Below are 15,156 nucleotides of genomic sequence, written 5' to 3'. Positions count from 1 at the left end.
GAGCCGGGTTTAGGGCCGGCTCCACCTCTCCGCGAACGCAGCGGCAGGAGAAGGGGCTGCCCGCCGCCGTCTGTCCCCTCCAGACAGACAGACAGACAGACAGGCACAGCCCCCGTCAATATTTAAAGCTAAAAACGCGGGGAGGACAGGAGGGGGGTGGGGGTGTGTTGCTCCCCCCCCCCTCTTTTTCCAAAACGCCTTTTCAGTGAAACGTCATGAAAGGAGTTGGGGGACGACCCCCCACCACCCCCACCCCCTCCCCTCTCCCTTACCCGTGCTCCTCATCCAGGGGTAGATTCGGAAGTTGCCGTCGCCCTGCAGATCCGCGTCCCGCGGGTCCGCTTTGCCGCAGCCCTGCTTGGAGGCGTCCCCGGGGCACATCACCGGGAGGTTTTGCTCGAAAGGCGAGCAGTGCACGTTGAAGGAGCCCGGCTCCAGGCCGTAACCCGAGGAGTACACGCTGGGGGGCTGGGGGTGCACGGAGCTGCCCCCCGAGTAGAGGCCGGGCATGGAAGCGGCGAAGGGAGGCGTGGATGCGGCCCCATAGCCCGCTCGCTGGCTGGTGGAGGCGAAAGCGCAAGAAGTTTGCTCGGGAAACACTCCGGACGGGAAAACCGAACCGGCCGCTTGATATTTAGAAAATAAAGCGTTGGCGTAATACAATGAACTCATAATTTGGCCGGGTGATTTGTAGGTCGGGACGTTTTAGTGTCGGTTTTTACGAGGTACCGTGATATATTACGGAATTAAGAGTCCAGATTTACACCAAAAAAGAGCCTTTTTTCCTCCCGGCCCCGGTGACGCGCGGGCACGTGGCCGCGCCGGCGCCAATCGCCGCCCGCCCCCTCCTCGGGGGCGCGGGGCTGCGCGGCTGGGTTTATAAAATATGATAAATAATTGATGCCCTATAAAAAAAACCCCGCGCGATCTCTGCTGGAAGGGGTGAAATTGTGCTGGAGTCGATAAGCAGCCTGTAATTTTTTTTTTTTTTTTTTTTTCGGCCCGGGGGGGGGGGGAAAGGGGGGGAAAAAAATAAAAAAAAAAATACATGAAGAAGGGGAGGGGGTTGCAAGCACGTTGCTGACAAACCAGCGAGGCTCTCTCGGTCTCTCTCTGCTGGAGGAAAGGGAAGGCAGTTCTATTTATCCCTTTATTGATCCCCTCGAAATTCCCCTCCTTCGCACCATTTCCTCGGCTCCCAGCTACTTTTTTTTTTCTCCAGACATTGATACCTAATAGTTTTTTTTTCCACCCCCCAAGTGCCGCGCAGCTCTGTACCTGATTTATTCCAGCATCGAGCTGGCATTTGCTTTTCTTGTTGGGGGAAATAAAGGGGGCTGGGGTCTCTTGTTCGGCGCTTCTGCGGGGCCGAGCAGCTGCCGGCTCTGCTTTCTGCACGGGAACCATCCAAAAAACGCAAAAAACGCCAGCTCACCCTTGGTTTTTTTTATTTTAATTTTTTTTAGTGTGCGGCCGCGCTGGGGTGGGATGGGGAGGCGGGTGTAGAGAGTAAGGAAAATAAAATAAAATTTAAAAAAGCACCAAAACCCGGCTCTGGGAGGCAGGAAGGGCAGACAATGGTGCGGGGTTGGCGCTGGTTTCTCCTTCCCCAAGGTTACAGCATCCCCGGCTCAGCTGCGCTCCTCACAAAGCCATCCCCACCCCGCCCGGGGCTGCCGCAGAACACCAAAAAAACCACAAAAAAACCCAAAAAACCGCCGCGAGGTTACCTGCAGAGCGGGTCTCCAGGAGCTGCCCGAGCTGTCAGAGCGGGAGGAAGAGGAGGGAGAGCAGCAGGAGCAGCCCCGGGCCCTTCCCCTCCCCAGCCCTGCCCGGCCCGGCCGAGCTTTTGCCTTTTTGTCCGCGCACAAATTTGATTTTTTAAATTTCCTTTCCATCCCAGCGGGCGCAGGAGGAAGCGGAGCAGGGGCGAAAAGAATGATGTCACGGAATTCTCGCTTGTAAACTTTATTGTAACTTTTCTTCCGCCGCTTCCAGGTTTAGACAATAGAACAAAGTGGTGAAAGAACAACAAAATATAGCATTAGTTCCCCCAATAAAGTAATTCACGTATACAGTATACATTCTTTTTCACAGTTAACCTAAAGATCACTTTACAACTTGATTCACTGTGCGCATGCTAACTAAAGGAGAGAAAAACGCTTTTTTTTTTTTTTTTTTGGAAAGTGAAGAGAGAGAAAGAGAGATAACTACAGCATAAATAGGCAGTTTCATGTTGTTGGGATGTTTGTCTCAACAGCTACCTCCAGTACACACAGATAAACCACAACAAAAATAATAATAATAAAAAAAAAAAAAACAGGAATGGGGAAATAACCAACTAGAGACCCAAAATTTAAAAAAAAAACCAACAAAAAAAAAGTGCACAAATGTAATATCACATAACTCCTCTAGCGCTGAAAGCTATGTTAACCAACCCACCCCCCACGCCCCCGGAAAGAAGAGAGAGAAAGACAGAGAGGGAGAGGATTTCACAGTCATGTTTTACAGAAGCTATTGCGTTCCACTACCGCTAGTTAATAACTGGCAAAAGGGGGCCCAGAGCTCCCGGAGCCCCCCCGCCTCCTGCTTTGTGTCAAAGGAGAATCGCGAAAGTGGCGCTCGCAGCTATATTGTTTTACAGCAATAAAAGGGGTCGGTTTTCTTGGGGTTTTTTGTGGGTTTTTTTTTGTGGTTTTTCTTTTTTTTTTTTTGTATTTTCTAGGCTTTGTTTTTCTGGTTTGTTGTTTTTTTTTTTTGTGTGTCCCCCCCAGCCCACCCCTCCCTTACACCGACTGCCATTAACGCGGGGCTCGGGGGGCTCTTCCACCCCAGCAGCGCTTGCCTTTCAGTCCTCAAAAAAAAAAAAATCCCTTTATTTCTTGTCCGCCTTCTGTGCTTCCCCTTCCTCGTCCGCCTCCTGGGCTCTTTCCATTTTCTGTTTTTCCAGTTCTTCCTGCTCGCATTTGCTGCTGGGAAACTTGTCTTTGTTGTTCTCCTTTTTCCACTTCATCCTCCTGTTCTGGAACCAGATTTTGACCTGCCTCTCTGTCAAGCCCAGGGCGTGCGAGACCTCGATCCTCCGCTTGCGGGTCAGGTAGGGATTAAATAGAAATTCCTTCTCCAGTTCCAGCGTCTGGTAGCGGCTGTAGGTTTGCCTCCCCCTCCTGCGTCCGGCGGCTGCTGGGGGATGGCAAATTTGGGGTGGGAGAGAGGGGAAAAAAAAAAAAAAAAAAAAAAACAGAGAAGGAGCTTGAGAGAAACACAAACCAGGCTCGGGAGAGCCGGAGACCCCGGCAGGAAAAGCGGGAGGATGTTCCAGAGGGGAGAAGAGGGAGACCAGGGGAAGGAAAAGGGGAGAGGGAAGGGAGAGGGGGGGGTGGTCGCGCTCAGCCCACCCCGAGCAGCCCGGCTGGAGCTGCGCTTTGCACACTGATTATCACCCCCAGCGCAGCCCGGGCCCCCCAAAAAACCCCAAAAAACCGGGAATAAATAAAAAGCTGCAGCCCGGAGAGAGGAGGCAGCGCGGCCGAGAGCTGCGAACAAAAATGAAGGGGCTTTTTTTTCGAGGCTATAAAAGTGCCATAAACTTTAAGGACTCTTCCTTCCACAGAAAGCCCGGCTCGCTCAAGCCCCCCAGAAGAAAAGGTCTCCTTCAGGGTAATTAAACTATAAAGCAATTTACAAGTGCAAAAGTTTACCCCCATAAAGCACTAAAACACATTCACCGGGGGGAAGAAAAAGACGAGCCAAAGAAAGAAACGCACGGGGAGGGAGGACAGAAAAAAAAAAAAAAAAAAAATCAAAATACACCACCAACAAGCCAAAATTAAATCGGCTGGTGTGGGGGGGGGGGTACTTCCTTACTCTCCAGTTTTCTCCTCACCTTGCGGTCGCATCCAGGGGAAAAGCTGGGTGGGAGAAGGGCTCTGCTCGGAGCTCTCCGCCTCCTCGCCGAGGCCGCTGGCCGCCAGCTTGCAGTCCGCGTACTGCAGCAGCTCGGGCTCCTGCGGCCCGAACACGCTCTGCCGCTGCAGGGGCTCGTAGCCGTAGAAGCTGCCCGGCTCCCCATGGCAAGCCACGGCGCACGGGTTCTGCTGGTAAGGGGAGCTGGAGAGCGACGAGGCGCCGTGGTAGAACTCCTGGATTTGGGGAGGGGGCTGGAAGGTGCCCCCGGCGCTGGCTCCGTACACCACGGTGGGTCTGCCCCCCAGATCCTGGGCGAAGCCGCAGTCGTAGTAATTGGGGCGCAGGGAGTCGCCGGTTTTGTATTTGGAGAAGAGTGAGTTGACAAAATAGGAGCTCATTTTAATTTCAATAAGAGGTTGTTGTTCTTTTTTTTTTTTTTTTTTTTTTTGCCCCTTGTCCTTTTTTTTTTAAGCAGGCGGAAAAAAAAATTTTAAAAAAAATTATAAAAAAAAAAAATATCGCCCCCACAACAAACCAGACCGCGAGAATCTATTAGCAAAAAAAGAAAGCGCTAAGATGCTAAGCAACGACAGTTTGTGATTTCCAGGAATATAAAAGGAGGATATAATCAAAACTCTAAGCCTGCATGATATTGAATTCTTTCCTCCCCCCCCACCCCTAAAAAAAAAAAAAAAAAAAAAAATCGCCACTTAAAGAGTTCTCGCTTTACATTTCCAAGAAGAGATGCCAGTTCATAAACAGTTTTCAGTGATTTACTTCAGCGCAAATGAGTTGTTTCATATTTTGCAGTGTCTTTTCATGATCATTTGCATCTATTACCGAAACCTCATCCTATTGGCTTCTCCTTACTCCACACGGACTCCGCGCCGCGCGGTTGTGAAAGGAAGAGTGTGGGAGAATAAAGAAGGAAAAGCGAGCGAGGGGGAGCGAGCGAGGGAGAGGGAGAGGGAGGGAGAGGGGAAGGGAGAAGGAGGTGGGGTGAATATACGGATTAAATATGTTTAACTACCTCCATTAATGAGGTATCGCTCGCCTCGCGACAAATCACGCGCCCGGACCACCCCAAAAGATTGATTTTTGGGGAGTGTTGGAAAATTAAAGAGGAGCGCTCGCAGTCGTTAATTTCGAAATTTTAACGAGGCAGTTTTAGCCTTTTTAAATGTCAGGGTCGCTTTGGAAAACTGTAAAAGAACACGATTTAATTGCTACCGGTTTTAAAAGGTCCTATAAATGTAATTGGTATTTTAATACAAGTTATCAAATCATACAGCTTCTTATCCTAAACATATTTTAAAACAAACGAGGTAGTCATATTTAACATTTTAATGATCAATTTCCTTATTATTGATAAAGGCTTAACTATCGCGCGGAGGGAATTGCGTTTGTAACAGCCCCAAAAAAAAGAGGCTGTAAAGTGTTTAACAAACTATAAAGCGCCATAAAGCCGGGGATGTTGTTGTTGTTTATGCCGCTCTCCATAAAAACCGTTCTGGTTTTTACGAGCGCGCCCCTCCGCCGCTGCAAAGCCCGGCGCTGCGCGGCCGCGGCGAGGCGCGGAGCTGTCAATGTTGAGTTAAAACCGCCGCACTTTTTCGGCTGGAACGTCGACTTCGCGCCGCTCGCCCTCGCTGCCTCCTCCTCCTCCTCCTCTTCCTCCTCCTCCTCCTCCTCAGCCAGGACTCGCTCGGGGGTGACTCCAAACTCCAAACTCCAAATTTGAGGCTCTGGCGGCCTCCAGAGCAGAGACCCTCCCCTGTGGCAGCCCCACCTCGCCCCCAAAACTTCCAGCTCTTTATTCCATTCCTTTTATTCCATTCCTTTTTATTCCATTCCTTTTTATTCCATTCCTTTTTATTCCATTCCTCTTATTCCATTCCTTTTTATTCCATTCCTCTTTATTTCATTCCTCTCTACTCCATTCTTTTTATTCCATTCCTTTTTTATTCCATTCCTCTTTATTTCATTCCCCTTATCCCATTCCTCTCTATCCCATTCCTTTTAATTCAATTATTTCTTTTTTTTTTTTTCCTCCCCACACTTCTTCCCAGGGAAAAAACCGGGGGGGATGGGGACGGGGAGAGAGAAAAGATTTCTCTTTTATTGGCATTCGGTGACGGCGGAGCCGAAGTTGCCCCTCGGATGCCAGCGCTGCAATTTTCCACCGCCGGAACACACAGGGGGTAGATTTGGAAATTCATTTCTCGCAGTCAGCAAATATCACCCAGACGTTTCTCGGTTAATAACGACTGCGCCCCCCGCAATTCCAGCCGGATTTTCCTTCCCAGCCTTTTTCCACCTCAATTTGGGTTGTTTTTTCCCCGCTTTGCCCCGCCTGTTTCTGCTGTTTCCCCATCGCCCCGGTCTGAAGGCAAAAAGTGAATTTTGGGAGGGTTCGGCTCCTGCCCGCCACCAACTGAGGGACAAAATTCAACCTCCTCCGCACGAAAAAAAAGAGGGAAAAGTTGAAATATTTCCGTTCTTCTACCTAGGTTTAAAAAAAAATCAAAAAATCCTCACTAAAATTATCAGTGGGAAAGGCAGGGAGCGCAGGAAGGCAGAAAAGAAGAGGAAAAAAATAATAAAAAAAAAAGAAAACAAAGATAGCAACGGAATAAAACTTTAAACCCATCCTAGGAGAAATAATTTAGGTAAAAACGCTTCCTTTATTTTGTGGAGGGATAATTCCAGCCGAGCCTAAGAGCCTTTCCCAGTAATTATTGCTGCCGGAGTACTCGCGGCGCTATAATTAAAGCTTTTCTCGCCCCTCTAAAACACGAGTTAACATTTTCTTTTTTTCTCCCCACTTTTATTGCCGATTGAGCAGATTTTGGGTTTCATCGCGCAACATAAAAAGCCCCGAAAATGGTGCAGAGGAGTAAACAGAGCTTCGTAACCTGGCAAAGGAGGGGAAAAAAAAAAAAAAATCAAAATGAAACGGGGCAAAGTGATTTTGCAGCAGAAGTTTCTCCCGCTGTGGGTGTTCCCGAAGTTTGGGAAGGGGAAGAAGGGCAGGGATTGGCGGAGGCCGGGAAGTTGTGGTGGGAAGGGAAGGTTTTGCAGGGGTGAGGACGGGCTCGGGAGCTCCGCAAAGCCCCGAAATCAGCGGCTGATCCTAAATCATCGCCGCGCGGGACTCGGCTCCCGATGAAAGGAAAACGTTTCCATTCCAAGGAAAACCGAGCGAGTGAGCTCCGCGGAGAGATAATTTATAAACACCCAGCGGAGGAGAGATTTATTGGGAATTCATGAGGAAAAAAAAATATAATAATAATAAAAAAATTGAAAGATCCTCAAATCCTCTCCTTGCTAAAGCCCGAGTTCGCTCTGCTCTGCCACAGGGGCGAGATTTTTCTTCATTTCCCTCATTTCTTTCTGTTTGCGCTCGTATTTCACTCCGGGGCGTTGAAACGCGGCCTCGAGGTGCCCAAACTTTGCCTCTCCCAATAAGAATTCCCACCCTGGGCTGCTGCCTGTGGGTTGGAATTGATCCGCCCTCACCCAAAATCTTGATTTTTTTTGTTTTTTTGGAGCGACGGGAGCGGTTTCGGGTGGAACTTGGGAGCAATTCTCAGTCCGGGAAAAAAAAAAAAAAAAACCCCGTTTATACCAATTTGAATGAAAACCCATCTTGAAATTATTGCCGCGGTTTGTAGCGGGAGAATTACAACATCTGAGTCATTTTTCCTTTTTTTTTAATTTTTGCCTCGTAATTCTGAGGAATCAAAGGCCGAAATCAAAGTGAACTCGTGGAGTTAAAAATTGACATTATTGCCGCCGCGTCAGGGGTGTATTCATATGTACCCCAAACCCGGGGGGTTTAAGAGCGTTTTGGGTTCATTTACTCGTTGGTGGCATTTAAAAAAAATATATTTTTGAAGCTGTTAAAGCGAAGAATTCAAGCGAAGAGCATCAGCGCTGCCCAAAGACGGGGCAGCCGCGCCACAAATGAGTGGCTCAACTTCTAAAAGAAATAAATGCTCTTGTTTTGTTGCTGCTTGAGTTGTTTTTTTATTTTTTTTTTAAATTTTTTTTTATTTCTGGTGTGGCTGGGATTATAAAACACATAAAATATCGAGCGGGGAAAGCGCAGATCATCCCAAGGGCCGAGAGGAAAAATATCGTCCCGCTCCTGCGCGTCCCTTTCCCCCCGAAATCTTCGAGCCGCTCTCTTTTTTCAACCCCGCAGACGTAAATCTGCGGGTTTGGGGTAATTTCAGCTGTCCTCCCACCTCCAGAGCGGCAGAAAACAAAACCCGGCTCCTTTTTGATTCCCTTTTAAACCAACATTTAGCAGAGATGCGCGCCCCACCTCGTTGCGAGGTGTTTTTTTCCCTTCGCAGCCTGGCATAATTTTTTTAAAAAAAAGAGGAGATGTAAGCGATAAAATGGGCAAAACGGCGATAATTAACCCAATATTTCACCTAATGGGATCAAGGTGTTCCCGCCCAGGGGGCGCCTCTAGCGTGGAGCAACGGCTCCACCTCGCGGCCGCGCGCGGAACTGCAGCGGAGCGTCCCCGCCGGGGGAAAAACCCCAAAAAAGGGGAAAAAAAACCCAAAAAAAGGGGAAAAAACATCAAAATTTAAAAACGCCGCTCCTCCCTGTGAGGATGAAACAGCGTGAAAAAGTGTAAAAAAAGGAAAGGAGGAGAGGGAGGGAAAGAGGAGGAAAGTGAGGATGAGTTTTTTTGTCGCCTCTCCGCCGAGTTTTCTCCAAGCGCGCGGCAATAAAAAAATAAAATTTCTAAGGAAAAAAAAAAAAAAAAAAGAAAAAAGAAGAAGAAGAGGAGAAGCGAGTTGGCTTTTGAAACGAGCTATTGTTTCAAATTCCGAGACTAAACAATTGGTCATTCTGCTGCCCGGGGCTGTAAAGTCATAAAGAGCTTCCCCAGCCCAGACGTCTCGCCAGAACTTGGAGTGCGTGCGTTGTTGTTGTTTTGTGCAGGCCTGGAATTGCTTTAAAGAGAAAAAAAAATAAAAGGGGTAAAAAAAAAAAAAGGAAACAAAAAATAAAAGAACAAAGGGAATCATCCCCATCTGCGAGAGAAGAATAAATCAGCAAAAGTCCCTCCCCACCTTTTCTTTTTTGGGTTTTTTTTTCATCCACAATTCTGATTTTTTGAGATGGCTCTCCTTGGGTAAAAAAACAAGGAAAGGAGGAAAATAAAAGGAAAATAAGGAAAATATAAGGAAAAAAAAAAGGAAAATAAAAGGAAAATAAAAGGAAAATAAAATAAAAGGAAAATAAAAGGAAAATAAGGAAAATAAAAGGAAAAAAAGGAAAATAAAAGGAAAATAAAAGGAAAAAAGGAAAATAAAAGGAAAAAACCAAAATAAAAGGAAAATAAAAGGAAAAAAATAAAAGGAAAATAAAAGGAAAAAAACAAAATAAAAGGAAAATAAAAGGAAAAAAATAAAAGGAAAATAAAAGGAAAATAAGGAAAATAAAAGGAAAATAAAAGGAAAAAAACAAAATAAAAGGAAAATAAAAGGAAAAAAATAAAAGGAAAATAAAAGGAAAATAAGGAAAATAAAATAAAAGGAAAAGGAGGAGAAGCCGCTGAGCGCGGGCGCTTTCCTCGCTGGGCTTCCCCCTCTCCCGACTCCTCGGAGTAATTTAGGAGTTCCTGAAAGTTTCCCTGCGCTGTTTCCTTTACAGCCGCTCAGTTCCTTAACCTTCACAAATTTATACCCTATAAACTTTTATAGCGGTCATATTCTTTTACGGCGGCGCGCTGCGCTGAATTTTCCTTTCTTTATGACAAGTTCCTTCCCTTTCTCTCCCTTCCCCTCCGCAAGCCCCCAAAAAAATCTTCCTTCTTCTTTTGTGTTCTTTTCAGGGCTGCCCCAAAGAAAGGAGATTTTTTTTTTGTTTTTGGCCTTTTTTTCCCCCTTTAAGAAGTGAAATATTGCCCTTTAGAGCGGCCCGTTTTGTTAAAAATTAGTGGGAAGGGTATTCCGGGCTTTTTCTCGCTACCTGTTTCCTGCGGGGCTCGGCAGGACTCGGGGTTTGTTCGGCGCTCTTTAGTTGTTATTATTTTAATTTTATTTATTTATGTTTTTTTAAATATAAAACGGCTTTCCAGGCGCTTGCGGGGCTTCGTGAGCCAAAGGAATTTCGGGAGGGAATCGCAGGAATCGCTCGTGGAGAAAGGAAACCCGAGGTGACGCCGGGCGGGGGGAGCGGGTGGGGTTTCCCCGTTGGGATTTTTGGGATTTTTTGGGTTTTTTTTGGGTTTTTTTCATCTTCTCGGGAGAAGTTTTTCCTCGGGCGAGAGGGGAATAAAGCGAGGATAAGAAAAAAAATCCACTGGGAGCCTTTTCCGCTCAGGCTGGGGCGGGAATAAAGAGAAGGAACCTCCAAAAAAAAAGAAAAAAAATCAGAATGAAAGGCGCGGGCAAAGCGGAGGCGCAGAATTTCAACTTGTGTCAAAAATAAAAACCAGAGGGGAATCGTTCCCACTTCTCTCGGGCTGAGTTTTGGAAACCTGAACCCAAAAAAAACCCCCAAAAAAACCCCCCAGGGAAGCACGGCGGGAATGATGGCAGAATTTGGGGTGAGGAACACAAGGACAGCGCCGCTCGTTGTTCTAAAATCGATTTTTATTCTGGAGCATTAAAACATCTCTGCAAAATACATCCGGGCTGATGCTACAGAAAACAATTTTTCCAACTTTTTTTTTTTATTATTTTTAATTTTTTTTAAAGATTATTTCCTAATAAAATCAGCTAACATCTTCAATTCTATTCTCAAAGAACCTCATAATCGTCATCTTAAAAATATCTGCTCTTTAGCACAACTCTAAGGAAAGTGAGGGAAAAAACAAATAAAAAAAAAAAGTTCCTAAATCCCGGTGGCCGATGGGGTCGCAAAACGTCGAGGAACTCGTGGAAAACGCGTCTGGAAATGAAAATAAAGAGGATTTTGGCGAATCCGGGCGGAGGATTCCCCAAACCGACCTGGAAAAATCCTGCCCGGCTCGAGCCTCATTTCCCACCCGTTTTATTTCGTTTAATCGCATTTTTTTTAGAAAATAAATCGGCGTTTGGAGAAATCTTCCTGCTGCCCGCAGCTCGAAACGCCTCAAAAATGGAATTTTTTTGTCGGTTGGGGTTTTAAAGGCAGAGCGAAGTTTGGTGGCGCTGGACCCCCGCCGGCAGCAGAAGGGTTAAATCTGGGAGCAGGATGGAAAGTTTGAGGCGAGGAAAACCCAAAAAATGAACCCAAAAACCCCAAAGAATTTTTGGGGGAATTGTTTGAAACCCTCCAGCTCTGGTTTCTCCTCAAGGCGGGGAGATAATTTGGGGTTTTTTGGGGTTTTTTGGGGGTTTTTTTGGGGGGTTTTTAACCCTTTTTTAGAGGGTTCGGAGGCGCGGAAATCTCAGCGCAGCTCCTCGGGTTTTATCTCGGGATGGCGGAGGGAGGGGAAGGAAAAAATAAGGAAAAAAAACAGAAAAAAAAAAGCAGGAGCGGTTTGAGAAAATGCAAATCCGCGAAGGTTCGAGATCGCCGCCCCTGAGCGGCCCCGGGCCCGCCGATAAATCTGGGCCGGGGGCCGGGGGGGTCTGGAAACAGGTTTGGGCTGCTTCCGCCCGATAAACGGCACGGGAAATTGAACTTTTTCTGCTTTTTTTCTGATTTTTTTTCTGATTTATTTCTGGTTTTTTTTCTGATTTTCCGGGTTTTTTTTCTGTTTTTTTTTCTGCTTTTTTTTCCCCTGATTTTTTCTGATTTTTTCTGATTTATTTCTGATTTTTCTGATTTTTTCTGATTTTTTTTCTGATTTTTTTCTGATTTATTTCTGATTTTTCTGCTCTTTTTCTGCTCCTTTTCTGCTTTTTTCCTGATTTTTTTTTCTGCTTTTTTCCTGCTTTCTTTCCTGCTTTTTCTCTGCTTTTCTTTTTTGTGCTTTTTCTGCCTTTTCTCTGTTTTTTTTTTCCCTGCCTTTTTTCTGGGCCGGGGGCCGGGGGGGTCTGGAAACAGGTTTGGGCTGCTTCCGCCCGATAAACGGCACGGGAAATTGAACTTTTTCTGCTTTTTTTCTGATTTTTTTTTTCTGATTTTTTTTCTGCTTTTTTTCTGCTTTTTTTTCTGCTTTTTTCTCATTTTTTTCTGCTTTTTTCTGATTTTTTCTGATTTTTTTTCTGCTTTTTTCTCATTTTTTTTCTGCTTTTTTTTCTGATTTTTTCTGATTTTTTTTCTAATTTATTTCTGATTTTTTTCTGGTTTTTCGGCTTTTTTCTGCTTTTTTCTACTTTTTTTTTTCCTGCTTTTTTTCTGCTTTTTTCCTGCTTTCTTTCCTGCTTTTTCTCTGTATTTTTCTGCTCCTTTTCTGCTTTTTTCCTGATTTTTTTTTCTGCTTTTTTCCTGCTTTCTTTCCTGCTTTTTCTCTGCTTTTCTTTTTTGTGCTTTTTCTGCCTTTTCTCTGTTTTTTTTTTCCCTGCCTTTTTCTGCTTTCTTTTTCGGCTCTTTTTCTGCTCTTTTCCTGCCTTTTTTTTTTTTCCTGATTTTTTTCTGCTTTTTTCCTGCTTTCTTTCCTGCTTTTTCTCTGTATTTTTTCTGCTTTTTTCCCTGCTTTTTCTCTGCCTTTTCCTTCTTTTTCTCTACCCTTTTCTCTGCTTTATCTCTGCCTTTTTTCTGCTTTTTTTCTGCTTTTTTTTCTGCTTTTTTTCCTACTTTTTCCCTGCTCTTTTTCTGCTTTTTCTCTACCTTTTTTCTGCTTTATCTCTGCCTTTTTTCTGCTATTTTTTCTGCTTTTTCCCCTGCTTTTTCTCTGCCTTTTTTCTGCTTTTTTTCCTGCTTTTTTCCTACTTTTTTCCTGCTCTTTTTCTGCTTCTTCTCTGTTTTTTTCCCTGCTTTTTTCTGCTTTTTCCCCCTGCTTTTCTCTGGTTATTTTTCTGCCTTTTTTCTGCCTTTTTTCTGCTTTTTTCCTCCCCTCTCCCCATCCCGGCTCCCCTCCAACCCCTCAAAGTCCAAATTCCGCGCACGGAAACATTTATTTCAAATTTTTTTTCCCTTTTTTTTTCCGGGTTTTTCCCAGCCACCACCAACCGAACTCTTCAGAGAACTTTAAATTTTTTTTTTTTTTACAAAATTAAGAAAAAGCCACGGCGGGGACAGAAGCTCCAGCACTGACAGAAACACGAGCACGAAACACGGGGCACAACACGGAACCCCCCACCCCGCCCTCCCGAACCCCCAAAAAACCCAAAAAACCCCAAAAAAACCCAAATCCCGCCCTGCATCCGCCGGGTGAGGATGAGGATGGAGCCCCGCGGGGAAAATCCGACCCCAAAAATCCCCGCGGGGCCACCCCGAGCCCGAGCGCGGCGACTTCAAGTATTCAAAAATAAGAATTAAACAAAAAAATTTAAATAATAATAATAAAAATTTAAAAAAAAATCCGGGCTGGGGTTGGCGCTTTTATCTCTGCAGCAGCTCCAGAAAAAAACGCCAAAAAAGTCCCAAAAATCCTCAATAAATTATAAATATCGAGCGGCCCCTCCCTGAAAGCTCCGCTAAGGTAGTTTGTTTTTCTTTTGCTTTTATTTTCTTTTCTTTTCTTTATTTTTTCCTTTTTTTTTTTTTTTTTTTTAATTTTTAACCTAAAAAATCCCGTTTTTCCTCTTCCCTAAAAAGTCAGGAATAAGTTGGCGGGGGTTCTTCCGCCCCTTTTCTTTTCCTCCTAAATCATTTACAATTCGGCTCGGGGGGCGCCCCACCCTCCCCCCTCTCTCTTTCTCTCTCTTTTTTCTCCCCTTCCCAACTCCAAACCACCCAAAATCGGGCGGTTTTGCCCCAAAAAAAAACCTTCTCCCCCAAGTCCCAATTCGGCCGCCATCCAAATCCCGCCAAATAATTCAAAAAACGGAAATTCTGCATGGCGGACGGAGCAAAAAAAATTAAATTTAAAAATAAACTGGGGACCCCGAATTTGGGGATGTGGAGGAGCAGCGACCCCGGAGCTGGCAAATGATTTGTTGGGTGTAATTAAAGGCGAGCCTTAATGAACGTGTCTGTCTCGCGGCGGATTAATTAAATCGTCTGGGTGATCGCGAGCGTCTGGGAGGGCTCGGGCTGGGCGGATTTGGGGGAAAAAAAATCAAAAATCTTCGTCGGTGAATGGGGAAAAAATGAAAGGAGAGGTTTGGGGGTGGCGGGTTTGGGTTTTTATTTGGATTTTTCAGGGGGAAAATTAAATAAAAAAGGGGAAAAAGTTGTTTCGACAGTGAGGGGAAAAGGAAACAAGGGAGGAGGAAAGAGCCCCAAAAAGGAAAAAATAAAATAAATGAACTCCAAAAGGAGCCGCGCTTCGGGCTGGGATTTAAAAAATTAAAATAATCAAAATTTCAGCTGGAGCGGCCGAGCTGGGACTGGGGGGGACCCGGCGCTGATTTTGGGGGGTTTGGGGATAAATTTGGAGATTTCGGGAGCTGCCTCTGTCTGCTGTCACTGCCTGTCCCAAAAAGGGCGAGCCGCTCTGGCGCTCCCTCCAGAAGAAAAGTGATGCAAAGTTCAAACTTCAGCCCGAACAGCGCTCGGGCGAGGACCCCGCTCTGATTTTTGGGGATAAACGCCGAACTCGGGGGCTTTGCCCCTCTGTCCTCTCACTCCTTGACCCCAAAATGAGCGGCGCTGGAATTCCCTCCAGAAGAAAAGTGATGCAAAGTTCAAACTTCAGCCCGAACAGCGCTCGGGCGAGGACCCCGCTCTGATTTTTGGGGATAAACGCCGATCTCGGGGGCCCTGCCCGCGGCCTCACTCCTTGCCCTGCTCCTTGTTCATCTTCTTCATCTTCATGCGGCGGTTCTGGAACCAGATCTTGACCTGGCGCTCGCTGAGGTTCAGCAGCCGCGCCACCTCGTGCCGCCGCTCGCGGCTCAGGTACATGTTGAACAGGAATTCCTTCTCCAGCTCCAGCGTCTGGAATTTGCTGTACGGGCAGCGCTTCTTGCGCGAGGAGCGCGCCTGCAGCCAGCCGGCCGCGGGGTTGGCTGAGGGGTGGGGGGAGATTGGGGGAAAAAGGGGTTTTTGGTGGGATTTTTGGCTATTTTGAGATAATTTTTGGGTCAGTTTGGGGTATTTGGGGGGATTTTGGGCTGTCTTGGGGTGAATTTTGGGGTTTTTGGTGTGAATTTGGGTTTTTAGGGTGAGTTTTTGAGGGGAGCTAGCCCCGCACCCCAAATTTGGGTGAACCCCGAGGGGCTTGAGGAAATTTCTGCAGGA

The 15,156-nt window shown here is 46.1% G+C and overlaps 4 protein-coding genes and 2 long non-coding RNA genes across 7 annotated transcripts in view; 1 reads left to right on the top strand and 5 right to left on the bottom strand.

Annotated features, from left to right (window-relative positions):
- The window catches only part of HOXB7 (homeobox B7), a 4,697-nt gene extending 3,746 nt beyond the window's left edge, over positions 1-951 (bottom strand). Inside the window, exon 1 of the mRNA XM_041402312.1 lies at positions 273-951. Coding sequence (XP_041258246.1) covers positions 273-672 — 400 coding nt within the window. The 5' untranslated portion in view covers positions 673-951. The remainder of the gene's footprint in view (positions 1-272) is intronic.
- A 79-nt stretch (positions 952-1,030) lies between these two features.
- On the bottom strand, positions 1,031-2,175 carry LOC121334821. The gene is made up of 3 exons (XR_005952487.1): positions 1,731-2,175; positions 1,279-1,392; positions 1,031-1,116 (listed from the first exon to the last, which is right to left on the bottom strand). It is a non-coding gene; the product is annotated as an uncharacterized LOC121334821 (long non-coding RNA).
- Positions 2,176-2,187: 12 nt separating this feature from the next.
- On the bottom strand, positions 2,188-4,342 carry HOXB8 (homeobox B8). 2 transcript variants are annotated; one of them, XM_041402309.1, is made up of 2 exons: positions 3,887-4,342; positions 2,188-3,183 (listed from the first exon to the last, which is right to left on the bottom strand). In XM_041402309.1, the coding sequence occupies exons 1-2, from the start codon at positions 4,305-4,307 to the stop codon at positions 2,876-2,878; spliced, it is 729 nt and encodes a 242-aa protein (XP_041258243.1). In that variant the 5' UTR covers positions 4,308-4,342; the 3' UTR covers positions 2,188-2,875. The 2 variants fall into 2 exon arrangements, with proteins under 2 accessions (XP_041258243.1, XP_041258244.1); XM_041402310.1 differs by having other exon boundaries at positions 2,188-3,180.
- On the top strand, positions 2,975-5,683 carry LOC121334823. Its single transcript, XR_005952489.1, has 3 exons — positions 2,975-3,097; positions 3,614-3,660; positions 4,720-5,683. It is a non-coding gene; the product is annotated as an uncharacterized LOC121334823 (long non-coding RNA).
- Positions 5,684-10,256: 4,573 nt separating this feature from the next.
- On the bottom strand, positions 10,257-13,812 carry LOC121334839 (nucleolar protein 9-like). The gene is made up of 4 exons (XM_041402338.1): positions 13,741-13,812; positions 12,309-12,380; positions 11,549-11,606; positions 10,257-10,261 (listed from the first exon to the last, which is right to left on the bottom strand). The coding sequence occupies exons 1-4, from the start codon at positions 13,810-13,812 to the stop codon at positions 10,257-10,259; spliced, it is 207 nt and encodes a 68-aa protein (XP_041258272.1).
- An 810-nt stretch (positions 13,813-14,622) lies between these two features.
- HOXB9 (homeobox B9) lies at positions 14,623-14,924 on the bottom strand (the record flags this gene model as incomplete). Its single annotated transcript, XM_041402299.1, has 1 exon — positions 14,623-14,924. A coding segment is annotated over one exon (236 nt), but the record flags the coding sequence as incomplete, so codon positions are not given.
- Positions 14,925-15,156: the final 232 nt, after the last annotated feature.

Source organism: Onychostruthus taczanowskii, unplaced genomic scaffold (genome assembly GCF_017590055.1).
Source record: "Onychostruthus taczanowskii isolate IOZ18803 unplaced genomic scaffold, ASM1759005v1 scaffold197, whole genome shotgun sequence".
Lineage (NCBI taxonomy): Eukaryota > Metazoa > Chordata > Aves > Passeriformes > Passeridae > Onychostruthus > Onychostruthus taczanowskii.
Note: the sequence above shows the minus strand (reverse complement) of the source record. Positions and strands in the feature narration are given on the sequence as shown.